Raw genomic sequence first — 12264 nt, 5'->3', positions numbered from 1 at the left:
TTTTATTTTGCATGCATTTTGCATGTAAAAACCGAAACCAAAAAACAACCTAAGACACGTTCAAGACAAAAGTGCCTTAAAAGAAATAACAAGATGAAAACAAAGTAACAAGATGAAAAATGTCTAAGACGAACAAACTATGTAAAAAAGAGATTCAGTTAGCTTTGCACAGGAAAAAAAAACAGGAGAAATGCCCTTTTAGTTTTTGCTCTTACTTTTTTCTATATTAATACTTGAGTAAAGAATGTGTGTACTTTTGCCTCCTCTGATAGTTGGAGCAGTTGCAGTTACTTGTGTGCAGGCTGATATCTCTTTATATGTAGATTGATAGTGAGTGGGTTTGCCAAGTGCACAGAAGAAGCTATAAGCGAGAAAAAGATTTCTGAACAAACATTTTTTTACCATGCACTGGCCCATCAGGTGTGTCAACGCTAGCTATGGTCCTGAGTGGTTTAAAATGATTCTGGATGGGCTGCATGTTCTGGATCCAACACAGTTTCCTGCCTCATTCATTACCCGTTTTACAGACTCTCCGCTCTGGCATGGAAACCGTGTGCTGACTCAAACTGTGTGGGAACGCGTGAGCATCAAGTATAATAGGGATACAGTAGCTCCCGCAGAGTTTGTTCACACAGTCCACTCTCTGTTTCCGTGTGTGTGTGCATGGGTCACGCCTCTACTTCTACATGTGTCTGCTGCTCACATGCGGCTGTCACCGCAGTGCATGTATGCACATGTGTGTGTTAATCTGTGCATGTAGTTTCTGTGCATGTGTGTGTGCAGCCGTTTGTGAGACAGGAGTGTTTGGGTTCAAGCAAGTTGGAAGAGTTTCTTTCCTCTCAGCTCGTCCATCTTATTGAGGCTGCTGTCTCATTAGTGTCAGCCAGTCGGTCCTATCGGTCTGACCCCTCCCCTCTGGTCAGTGCGCACAGGTCGGGGGTCACAGGCAGGTCAGCCGCAGGTTATCAGAGAAGGATCCACCACAGTCATACACTACTGCTATAATAAGATAAAATAAAATATATATATTTTTAAGTTTTATATGCACATGTACACAAACTGTACTTTTGTACATGTACTGTACACCCACTTTTTTGCAAAAGTGTGGACTCTTTTATGACTTCATACTTGAGTCTTTTGACTTGAAAATTCTTGATAACTTGATAACCCAAAGATTAAAAAGTTGTTTAAAAATTGCACCTCCAATCACTTAATTTCCCTTCATTTTCTGAATCAACTAATGTGGCCTGAATGTAACACCTGCCAAATGCCAAATGCAAGTAGATTTTCCTCTATCCTTCACACTGGCAAGTAAATATTTGTACTAAAACAGTCATATGGTAAGCTATGCTGTGCTGGGACCTTCTACTGCGTCTTGGAGTCAAGCATGTTGCTTTTGGAGTTTGACATACACAAACACAGGGACAGGGACTTCCTGATGCATTCAGGTGTACCTCATAAACTCTAAAATCTACATTGCTTTGAATGGCAAAGTGCTCGGCCGCCGACAGGTAAGTTCATGGAACTTTAAAGTGCAACTCATAAACTCTGAAATCTATACTGAAATGACCACAAAGGTTATTTAAAACAGGAAGGTTTCTATTTTTTTTCTAATTTTCCTTTGTTCAAATACAGAAGCCTACATCTGTTATTACTTTGTCTTTCTTTCACTAGAGCACTTTTGATAATTACAGTTGTAGATGCTGAAATGATAATTATATTCGATTAATTTCTGCATAGGCAGATTTTTTAAAATTAAGTTAAAAAAAATATCAAATTGTTATTGGCAAACTCAACCATATTTGTGTATAACAGGTCCCCAGCTACCTCTGTGATCCACTTTGTTCAAGTTTCACAAGGGAAAAATGAAGAACTAACATTATGTTACTAAGCTCCAGTTGGAAAAAAATGAAATGTAACTAACATATTTTATTTGCATACAGTAATTATGCAGTGATCAACAAAGAAAAATTGCAGTATACGGAACATGCAGTTCAAAAATTACAGACAGAGATGCAACAATTTCCCACTTTGTTTGACATTTGCACAAAAAAATGTTAAGTCTAATCTCTGTTGTTAAAATGGCATTACATTTGGTGAATGGTGGACATTATGATTTGTTTAGGACTCCAAAGTCAAAGTTTAGGACTTGGACTTGACTTGGGACTTGAGTGCAAGGACTTGAGATTTACTTGTGACTTGCAAAGCCATCACTTTGTCCCACCTCTGGTGGTACGTATGGTTGCTGTAAAGGATAGTGGAGCATCAAATTATTCTAGTTACGTTAAGAGTGGAAATTCTGACTAAACAAAGACATTAAACATACATACAGACATAAGAATTTTTGCACGTGTGTATCTGCGCACATGTGTTATGTGACAGCATGGGCGGACGAGAGTCTCTGTGTGCTGATTGGACTTCTGTGTAAGACCGTGTGAGATGTGTCTGGGCAGAGGATGGATGTCTTTTTAATCAGAGTGTTTCTGTTGGAATTCGGTCAGATGGCCTATTAACCACTATCTGGATGGAGCGAGAGAAGAACAGATGAGGAAACAGACACTTTCTCATCCAGTTGGCAGTGAAGCAGAGAGTGTCAAAGATGAATGTAGCCAGCAGGTCATTGTAATAAATACCTTCCAGCACAGGGGAGACTCGCTCACAGCTATTTCATACCTTAGATCTCCCAGTGATCTACTGTCATCAGAGATAACAGTAGTTAGTTTATTGCTAGTGTTTTATTTACTGTTATGTATGTAGGTGTAAATCCTAACTAATCTGCCGAAGTGATCGTAGACACTGAACAGGCTTTGTGGAGAGCATCTGTATCAGCTGTTAACACTAATGCTAATAGATAGATTTGTTAAATAGAGCTCTAAAAGCCATGGTTACTGGTCACCCGGAGCAGTTTGTGTAGATATGGTGGACTAAAATGGAAACACGAATATATTTCATGGTGTGACATACTAGAAGTGAAGCCCTCTAATCTTTACCTTATGTATTTAATTGAGCAGCAGTGTTTGCACTGCATCACATTTCTTCAACTGATGTAGTTGGTAACATGGTTGACCCCACCGTTGAATGTGGGGCTGTGACATTATGGATTTTTTTCTTAACCTGGTGGCAAAGCAACATATTCCTGTGGCATGACAGTTTACTGAAACGCCTGAAACAAGCCTTGGTTCTTTCTCCTTGCTTCTGACTATATATTGGTAAATAGTGGAACTAGTCTTCTTAATACTGTTACAGTCCTATACATTTAATGTTTCTGTGGTGATGTGGGAGCGAGACATTGAGGAATAAATCAGCCTCCCAGTCTCACCATATCACAGCTATTGACGTGGTAAGCACTCTGGTATGCAAGGGAGGATTTCAGGAAAAGGGAGGTGTGTGCGTGTGTGTGTATATATATATACACGTGTATGTATGTATGTATGTATGTACTTTATGTATTTGTGTAAGTGTGCATGTGTGTCTACGATGAGACTGAGGCAAATACATGTAGGTAGTGGAGTTGGCAGGGGTCTGTTGGCTCACAGGAATCAGTGGTTATTGGCTGATAAATATTCATACGCTCACAAACAACCATTTGGACACATAAACACACACATCACTTTTGGCCTTATTCCTATGACCATAATCAAACTCCAGATGTTGAGAGCATCAATCTTTTGAAAACACACACACTGTATGCATGAACGCCAATACACACATAACCTCCAGTGTCTTTGTATATAACATTTCTGCATGAAAAAGTTTGTAAACTGTGTGTGTTTCTGCAGGTGTCAATACAAAGTTAATAGCCATTTTATGACCTGTCAACTTCCTGTTTTATTTTGGAAATATAGACAAATTGCACCTGCAGCAGAAAGAAGTTGTTTCATAATAGAAATATCAAAGAGACAATGCTCTAAATACAGTGAATCACATTACATTTTTTCACATTTAAATATGCAGACACGCAAACACTTGTTCCTTTTTAACCTCCTTTCTGTTTCACCCTGTCACACACACACACAGACAATATATTAAAGCAACAGTGGAGCTGTATTTGTATTGCGATAAGACATGTCTAAGCCCCGTAAAGCATCTATCATTAATAAACAGACTCGTTCTGTTTGGATCTCTCAGCACAGCATTGAGACAAGTGCCTCAGATAAAACTTTAGTGTTGACTCAACTGCCTCATGCTACACGTCCCCCGTTTTTCCTTCTCTCCTTTTCCTGTGCCCCTCCTCTTTTTGCACTACAGAGTACAAAAGTTATTTAATTCAGATCATATCTGCCTGTTATCCCATATATTTCAAAAGTAGTAACTGCCCTGGTGTGTCCCAGTCTGCTTGAAATCAGAGGATTTTGTTGCTCTCTTTGGTTTATTAAAAGAGGAGGAAGAGGCAAAATAAAAATTAAGAGTTATGAAGGAGAGATATAAAATCTTTTTTTTTTTCTTTTTCTTAAGAGGCATTACTCCTTTTGACCTTTATTTACCCAGGAAAAGTCAACTGAGAATGCATACTTTTTTCCAGCAACACCCTACTTAATATTCACAGTTTCCCACATTCAGATCTGGGAGCAGCCCAGTGTGACCACAGCTTCCTGCTGTTGACCACTCAGCAGCTCTACTGGAGTCATGCAGTTACTATTTGTGCCATGCTCAAGGGCACATGAAGGATGCCATGATGAGAAAATTCCTCCACCAAATGTTAAACTCATGACAACACTGGTGTCAGAGATCACACCAGACATTTTACAAGAAAAGATATGAGTGATAACACTCAATATTTGTAATGTTAAAGCGCTTACTTAAATATTTAACTTTGAACCAAAACAAATCCTTAGAGCAGTGTTTCTTAAACTTTTTACACCATCTACCACCTCAGAAATATTAGCCTGTCCAAATACCATCATTATGCTTGATGTTAAAAGCATAGCACCGGCCTATTCTTTTCTGATACTGAACAGTTAATGCAGGAAGCAGATTTATTCATAGCAAGATTATTTGTTAATTGTTGTCAGCCACAGCCAGACTCGTAACTGATCATGGATGACGTACACTTGTGCTAGCATGAATGTGTGTGTGTAGCAGCCTGATATTAAAACAAAAATACTGCAGGAAAGAAAAAAAAATATTTTAAATATTTAAGCAATCTCATAGTTTAAGTATTTTGATTTGAAATCCTGTAGTATTTTGTTTATATGTTTTTAAATTAATTAATTTGATTTTTAAAATGTTAGGAGATTCTTCAGAGTACCACTGGTGGGAGCTTGACTGCCACATAATTTAAGAATATAGGGCTTAGAAGGTTTGTTTGTTATTAAGTTTTGATGCGCCAGGTCCATCAAACATTACCCACACCGACCCCTACACCTGTAGCTGACGTCCATAGGCGAGTTTTAAAGAAACACTAATGTTACGTACATGCTGTTTGGCAGTGCTGGCGGTCTGTATGATTGCCCTCCCAGAGGATTTCAACCTGTAAAACCATACTCAGTTGTCAAACAACCTCATACCAGGCTGTGATTAGTCTACAGCATTACGTTTCAAATCTGACTCCTGCGACTCTGCTGCTGTACGGCGCAGACATTTTCAGTTAACAGTTGTAGCAGCCATCATCTGACCAAGTATTGATAACATGCTTAGACAGTGGGGGCAGTAAGCGAGTAACGTAATCAGTGTATATCCAAACACTTGTAACACTGGTAACAGCGACCACCATGGCAGGCCGAGGGCAAGTCAGCAGTAATCCCTGTTTTCAGTTAATCATTCGTTGATTTTATTTTTCTCGGTGCCTAAGTTCTAAGAGACAACATGAGAGACAAAGAAGAAGAGAAGAGAAGAAAAGGAATGTTAAATGGATAATAGAAAAAAAGAGAGAAGAAAAGATAAAGAAAGAATGCATAAAGATCATATACATGGTAAAAAAAAAAACATAGCTGAGCTTTGACAGCCAGAAATAAAGCGGAGCTGCTTATGTTGGAAGGCGGATACGTGGAGTGCTCCAGGTGAAAGAAGCAAGAGGAAATGTGAAAAATTACTTATTACGCTCGGTTTAGGAAATGGCTGGACTCGTGCACAGTGCTCTCCCTCTCTGTCTCACTTCATCTTTCTAAGAAATGTCACAGCAATAAAATACTATTTTCCCCCCATGAATTTACTCATTTCGGCAATCAACAAATCACACTTCTCCTTCATATTTTCCACTCACATGCAGCCCAGCCCGTCTGCTCCTTATTCACACTCTGCGTGCCCTCATTTGCCTTCACACCGGTCAAAACACTTACTTCATTTTGCACTGATGGGTTGATGGGGGCATATCAGCTATCAGAGGGAACCAGCGTGTCTGCTGGTTTATACACCTGTACCAGTAGCGGCTGTGTGTGATAGCTGATATGCCCTCATGGCAAGTTTGTTCTCTGTGGACATGCCTCTGAGTTTATAAAAACACACAGAGAGGACATCAAAGGTCTGAGTATAAACAGATTCTTCTCCTCCTCCTCCTCCTCACTGTGTAAATATGCGTGCACATGTGTGTACATATACTTCATTCATAATGGTAACAGAATTGAATGATTATCTTTATTTATGCAGCACTTTTCATAACCCACTCGTAAAAGTGATAAAAATAACTTGTAAAATCAACAGAAGTCATTAAAAAAGAAATAAAGAAATAAGCCAGAGATGTGAGACGACAGGCCTAATAAACTGCAACGCTGTGTGTGTTTGTGTCTATATTTTTGTACAGGGGGCTTAATATCAGATATAAATACTGACATGAAATACTCCCATCCTGCTCTGTCTTCTCTTATTATAACAAATAATTCTTCAAAAGTTTTGATAGGCACTGTGTTGTGTGTGTGTGAGTTCCTTGTTCTTATATCCTGGCAGGAACTTAAAGCTGAATGCACACTCATGGAGACTATTGGGGATCATGGGTAGAGACGTTGTTTGAGGGTCAAGACTTGGTTTTAGGGTAAGGGCTACAACTGACCCTTCCCATGTCCCGCCACATTTTGTTTGGTGCTACAATAACACTTGAGCAAGTTTAATGCCCTGCCTGACATACCTCAGTCAGCTCTCTCCTTTCCTGTTTCCTGTATTTAGCTATGCTTGTCTATGTTAGGGTGAGCAGATGTCCCCCGTTTTCTGCTGCTGCTGGAGAGTTTTAACTGTGTTAAAGCTTCATATTTAACTGTTAAAGACAGACCATGAAGTGAAATAATATTTTACGTGACAAGAAAGACCAGGCGGCAAAAAGCCTACTGGCTGACGTCTCAATGTCGTTGTAGTTGTTTTGGCCAACAGAGGGAGCTGCTCTCGATAGCAGCATCACATCACTCTTTTACCATTAACTACGTACGCGGTCTAGGTTTAGAGAAAACTGCTGTTAGAAAACTCGGTCAGAAGCTGTCCTGTGAAAAGACAATCCACAACAAATGGGTGAATACACTGAATTGTATTGTAATTTACCATAGTTTCACTCACTGTTGTACTGCTATGATTTTCTGAGATGGTTAGCATTAATTAGCATTAGCAACACTGAATATTTTGATGATACATTGACCACCAAACTGGAAACATCCCTGGTTTTCATTTCAGAAATTTGGTCACCTTAGTCTGTGACCAGAAGAAACCAAAGTTTGAAAATAGTTGAAAGATGTTGCTTGGGACCTGTAAAAGCAACATATAGTCACATTTTCAGTTAGCTAATGCTAGTAAAAAGGTAGCTAACTGTTTAGCTAGTGATTGATGTACATTAGCTACCCAGGTAGCAAGCATTTTGCATTTATGCTAGCATTAGCTATGAGATTTTACTAGTTAGCTCTTGATTGATGTAGATTAGCTAGATAGATAGCTAACATTTTGCTACCTAGCAAAATACCAGCTAATTAGCTAGCTGTAGATTAGCTGGCAAGTTAGCTATCTTTGTTTTGCTCACATTAGCTACCTTCTGATGTAACTATATGTCCAAATTTTGAAGATTAAAATATGTTATTAAAGGACTTGTATCCTTTAATCACATCTTTTAATCTTCATCTTTTTTTTCCAGGATTGAGAAAGTATGTCCTGTCCTACTCTGTCCCTGATTGGCTTATCCTGATATTCTAACCCTAACCCTAGCCAATCACATTCCTCATGTCTAAATCTATGCATAACCTATAAAACCACATTCAATGATGGAAAAGACTACTAGCTAAACAGAGTAGGGTGGATGACTTAATAATATTACCAAAAAAAAAAGGAAAAAGTTGGCTGACGTCCCAGAAGGGGCAGGACTTAGGACTTAGGAAGGGTCAATTAGGTTTTGCTTAGAGTCAAGCATTTATTTGTGATGGCTGGGGTTAGGGTAAGGGGCTACGCAATGCATTTTGTCAATGACTGTCCCCATGGGGATGCGTTTGTGTGTGTATTGTCTGTGGCAAGGTGAGTATGTATTAAATTTATTTGTCGTCTTGTTAAGTATATTTCACATTAATTGCACCCCAACATCACTCATAAAAGCTGACACGCACACATACACACACACCATTCTGAAGGCTGTGACAGCAAATATTTGCCCATATGTGGGGGCAGCTTGTAGGTTTTGCCCAGAGTAAACACACCAGTGTGGATATGGAATAATAATGCGGCGCGTTTTAGCAGCTGCTTGGTCACAGCCTGTTTACAGTGTTGGAGGGTTCTCTTAAGCGCTAATTTGTCACTGTCAGCTTTCTCACACTTCTTTTTTTTTTTTTTTTTTTTAAGTGTGAAGGCCAAACTGGGAGCTCAAAGAGTGTGTTCTATTTTCAGAGTGCTTGTGAGAAGATATAGATTGTGTACAAATGCAGCTGTGTGTGTCTTATGGTGTAGGGGCTCTGTGGGTTCATGTGTGTCTACCAGTAAGTGTGAGTGTTTGCGTGTGTTTTCATGCATATTTCTATGTCTGTGTGTGTGTGTGTGTATGTGTGTGTGCGTGTGTGCCACAGTTCTCTGGCTAAGTAAGTTCGGTAAATGACAAGAAGCAGGTCTTTGTGTGGAGGTAAATACACAGCCATCCTGGCTTGTTAATACGCAGTTCAGCTCTGTAATCAGCACCGCAGCGATGCACAACACTGACGGCAGATTTATTATCCTGTGTGCGAGTTTCTGGCAGTGTCTATAGACTCGCCCCAATTTATTTTTCAAAAACACATGCCCTTTTGTGTGTGTTTGTGTCATCCCGTCTTCTTATCTGTCGACTCACCTCTCGCACAAATCTGTTTTTGAGAATGTGTGTTTGCGTGCGTGCGTGTACTCACATCTCCTGTCTGCATGTGTTTGTGTGTTTTGTTGTTGAAAGATTTACACAGCAGTGTCTCACCTCCATCGTTCAAGTCTTGTCTTGTCCCAGTCTGCCATGTTACTAAGACTAGACATATGCACAGCACTTCTCTGCTGTACTGTACACACTGCTAGCCCTGCCATTTACCCGTGTGATGCAATATGCAGGCCTTGATTTAACTCTGAGAGAAAAGCAAAACAGAATAATCAAAAGAAATATATGAGTAAAACTTTATTTTTTATAGATTTTTTATTATGAATATCAACACTACAATTTTTAAAAATTGCTTGCCAGCAAAGCACCAAAAAGCACCAAAATTTAAACTGTTTGATCTGAAATGTGAAAATGTTGTTGTGAAAATGAAATGAAATGGGGCCGGTGTATATTGTGCACACGTACAAGATACATACCATGGTCATATTGGGTGAAATACACACTCTAAAAATGAAAAAGTTGGGAAAACTCACAATTCCAAGGCAACTTACTGAAATTGATTTTTTTAGTTTTGAGCCCTAATCAAACTTAAGTGTTGAAAAAGTTTTACCAACTACTAATCTTTTGTTGAGATAATTTACTTTTCTTCACTAGAGAAACTTAAATCTTTGAGTTTCAGAAAACCCCCAAAATTTGCATTTCAACAATGACTGACTAAACTCATCAAAGTAAAGTTACTAACGGTTAATAATTTAAGTTTTTCAATTAAAAACATTTAATTTTCAAGCCTCAAAGTAATGATAAATAAAATTCACAACTCACTGTGATTTTTGAAATATAATTTTACATAATAGTTTCTAAAACTAAAAGAAAAATGAAAAGATTTATTAAATTATCTCCCAGTTTGAGTTGGCTGAAATTTTGAGTTGGCTCAACTTTTTTACAGTACAGTTTTTATGTATTCCATGCTTTTAATGATTGGTTTACATTTTTGAATTTATTGAGCGTAACTTTTTTATCTGTTGTCCACCATCTTTCTCTATCTGAAGGCAAATCAAGTCTCCTAACATCCAAAAGCAGACGGTACCGGGTGAGATGAGGAAAGATGCCCTGATTGATGGACATCCACACTCTTTATCACAGGTTTGAATATGTGTGTGTGTGTGTGTGTGTGTGTGTGTGTGTGTGTGTGTGTGTGTGTGTGTGTGTGTGTGTGTGTGTGTGTGTGTGTGTGTGTGTGCGCGTGCGTGCACATGTGTACATTCCTTGGCCTTAAGTTAACCTCTTCATCCTAGAGAGGGCAGGTTGGCTCCTACTCTACTCATTTCTCCTGCCCTCCTCTCTCCTCCTCACCTCTTTTGCAAGCCGTTCCTCAGAAACTATTATCTTATCCCCTTCCTTTATCTCTCTCTACATTTCTTCTCACTCCCTCTCTCTATGTATAATTTGGCTTTTCTGAGCAGAGGGAGCCCTGTTCCAGCCTTTCATGCCTCTTGCCCTCCCTCCCTCGGTGCATCTCAGAGTCAGTCCTAAGTGGAAGAGACAGGCATTTAGTCCAGCAGAAATCAGCTCCATACGCCAGCCGGGAGCGGTGGCATAATGGCTCACATGGGAACAAGTGAGTCCAGTCAGGCGGGGGAGAGATTCTTGATGAAGCATTTTTGATATAATTGATATAATTCCATGTATTATCATCATACGTTGACCAGAGGTAATGCTAGTGTTTGAGCAGATGCAGGAATTCGTGCTCAGGTTCAAGTTTATTATCATTCATCCATTGCAAAACCTGGCTGATGCCGCATGATCACTTGACTTTTCATTTAGCACCACCATCAGGTCAGAATTTACAATTTGTCCAAGTAGGGGTGTTGCAATAACTGCTGTTTTGAAATGCAGTGCTATTGGCAAATGCAACCACCACTATGTTTATTTTTCATTTTCCTTTTTCCCCTCTTTGTTTTACACTTCAGTGTATGTTAAATTAATAAATCAATGCTTCAAAGAATCTGACAAGCAGTATGAGGGACGGTGACAGTTCAAGCTCAATGATGGATTGATACCGGCTGTCTGTGACCTGACCTCTGACTTGGCAGTTATACGTTTTGGCATTTTTTATGTTGTTTGTGTTTATTTTGTGGGTTAACCCATTGAACCTGGTGTTAGCCTGTTGTGTGGCTACTCTCACAGGCTGAGGTGATGATGGGCTAATGTTGATATATTGAGAGACAGTCAAGAGAAACTGTGAATGTTAAGCCTCATTTGAGGAAAATAACAGTAGTAGGTCAAACTGTTTTTGTGGAAGTTTATACTGCAGCGCGAGCTGTGTTTGCTCTGGTGTTGTATGTAAGTTGCCAGTTCTGCTCTGTGATCCTTGTCCATGGTGTGTGCGTTAGTGTGTGTGTGTGTGTCTGTGTTGCTGCCATATGTAAATTTACTTGTTACACATGCCCTGAAGGTAATATTAACAACAACAACAGGTAACAATATAGCAGTGTCTCAAACTGCAGGGATTCATTTGCAGTGTTGTGTAACTATGACAAGCACCCAGCAGCTAGCAGTGAGGTGAGCTCCACAGATAACATTACTCTTAGCGTCGCTGCAACAAATTACTTTGTTTATCGTGAATGAAGTCATTTGCAAAAACAAAGAAAAGAATGGAACTAATACTGCATACCAGCCCGCTGAGCCAATCTAAATAACAGCACGGGAAAGTCAGTCACCATGACAACACGTTGACCATATACTTGAAAAAATCCCATCAGCCTCGTCTGTACTTTGATTTAACACTAATTAGCAAAAGTTAGCATGCTAACATGGCAAACGAAGATGGTGAACATAGTAAACATTACACTTCATACACTAAACATGAGCATGTTATAATTGTAATTGTGAACATTTTACATTCTGACATTGGCTTTGATCTCAAAACACTTTGCAGAACTCTTGGTCTTGTTTAAACATAAACTCACAATATAAACAAACATTTTTATATATATATTTTTAGATAAGATGTGTGTTATATTTTACAGTTGAAA

At 39.1% G+C, this 12264-nt stretch overlaps 1 protein-coding gene across 1 annotated transcript in view; it reads left to right on the top strand.

The window, feature by feature from the left end:
* The window catches only part of LOC146325264 (ERC protein 2-like), a 232680-nt gene that overhangs the window by 101387 nt on the left and 119029 nt on the right, over window positions 1-12264 (top strand). The window contains exon 14 of the mRNA XM_084721167.1: window positions 10279-10372. Within this exon, the coding sequence (XP_084577293.1) occupies window positions 10279-10372 (94 nt within the window). The remainder of the gene's footprint in view (window positions 1-10278; window positions 10373-12264) is intronic.

The sequence above is a fragment of the Lutjanus erythropterus genome, chromosome 6, assembly GCF_056507025.1.
Source record: "Lutjanus erythropterus isolate fLutEry1 chromosome 6, fLutEry1.hap2, whole genome shotgun sequence".
NCBI classification, from domain to species: domain Eukaryota; kingdom Metazoa; phylum Chordata; class Actinopteri; order Lutjaniformes; family Lutjanidae; genus Lutjanus; species Lutjanus erythropterus.
The sequence above is the reverse complement of the archived record's forward strand: the minus strand, read 5'-3'. Positions and strand labels throughout refer to the sequence as shown.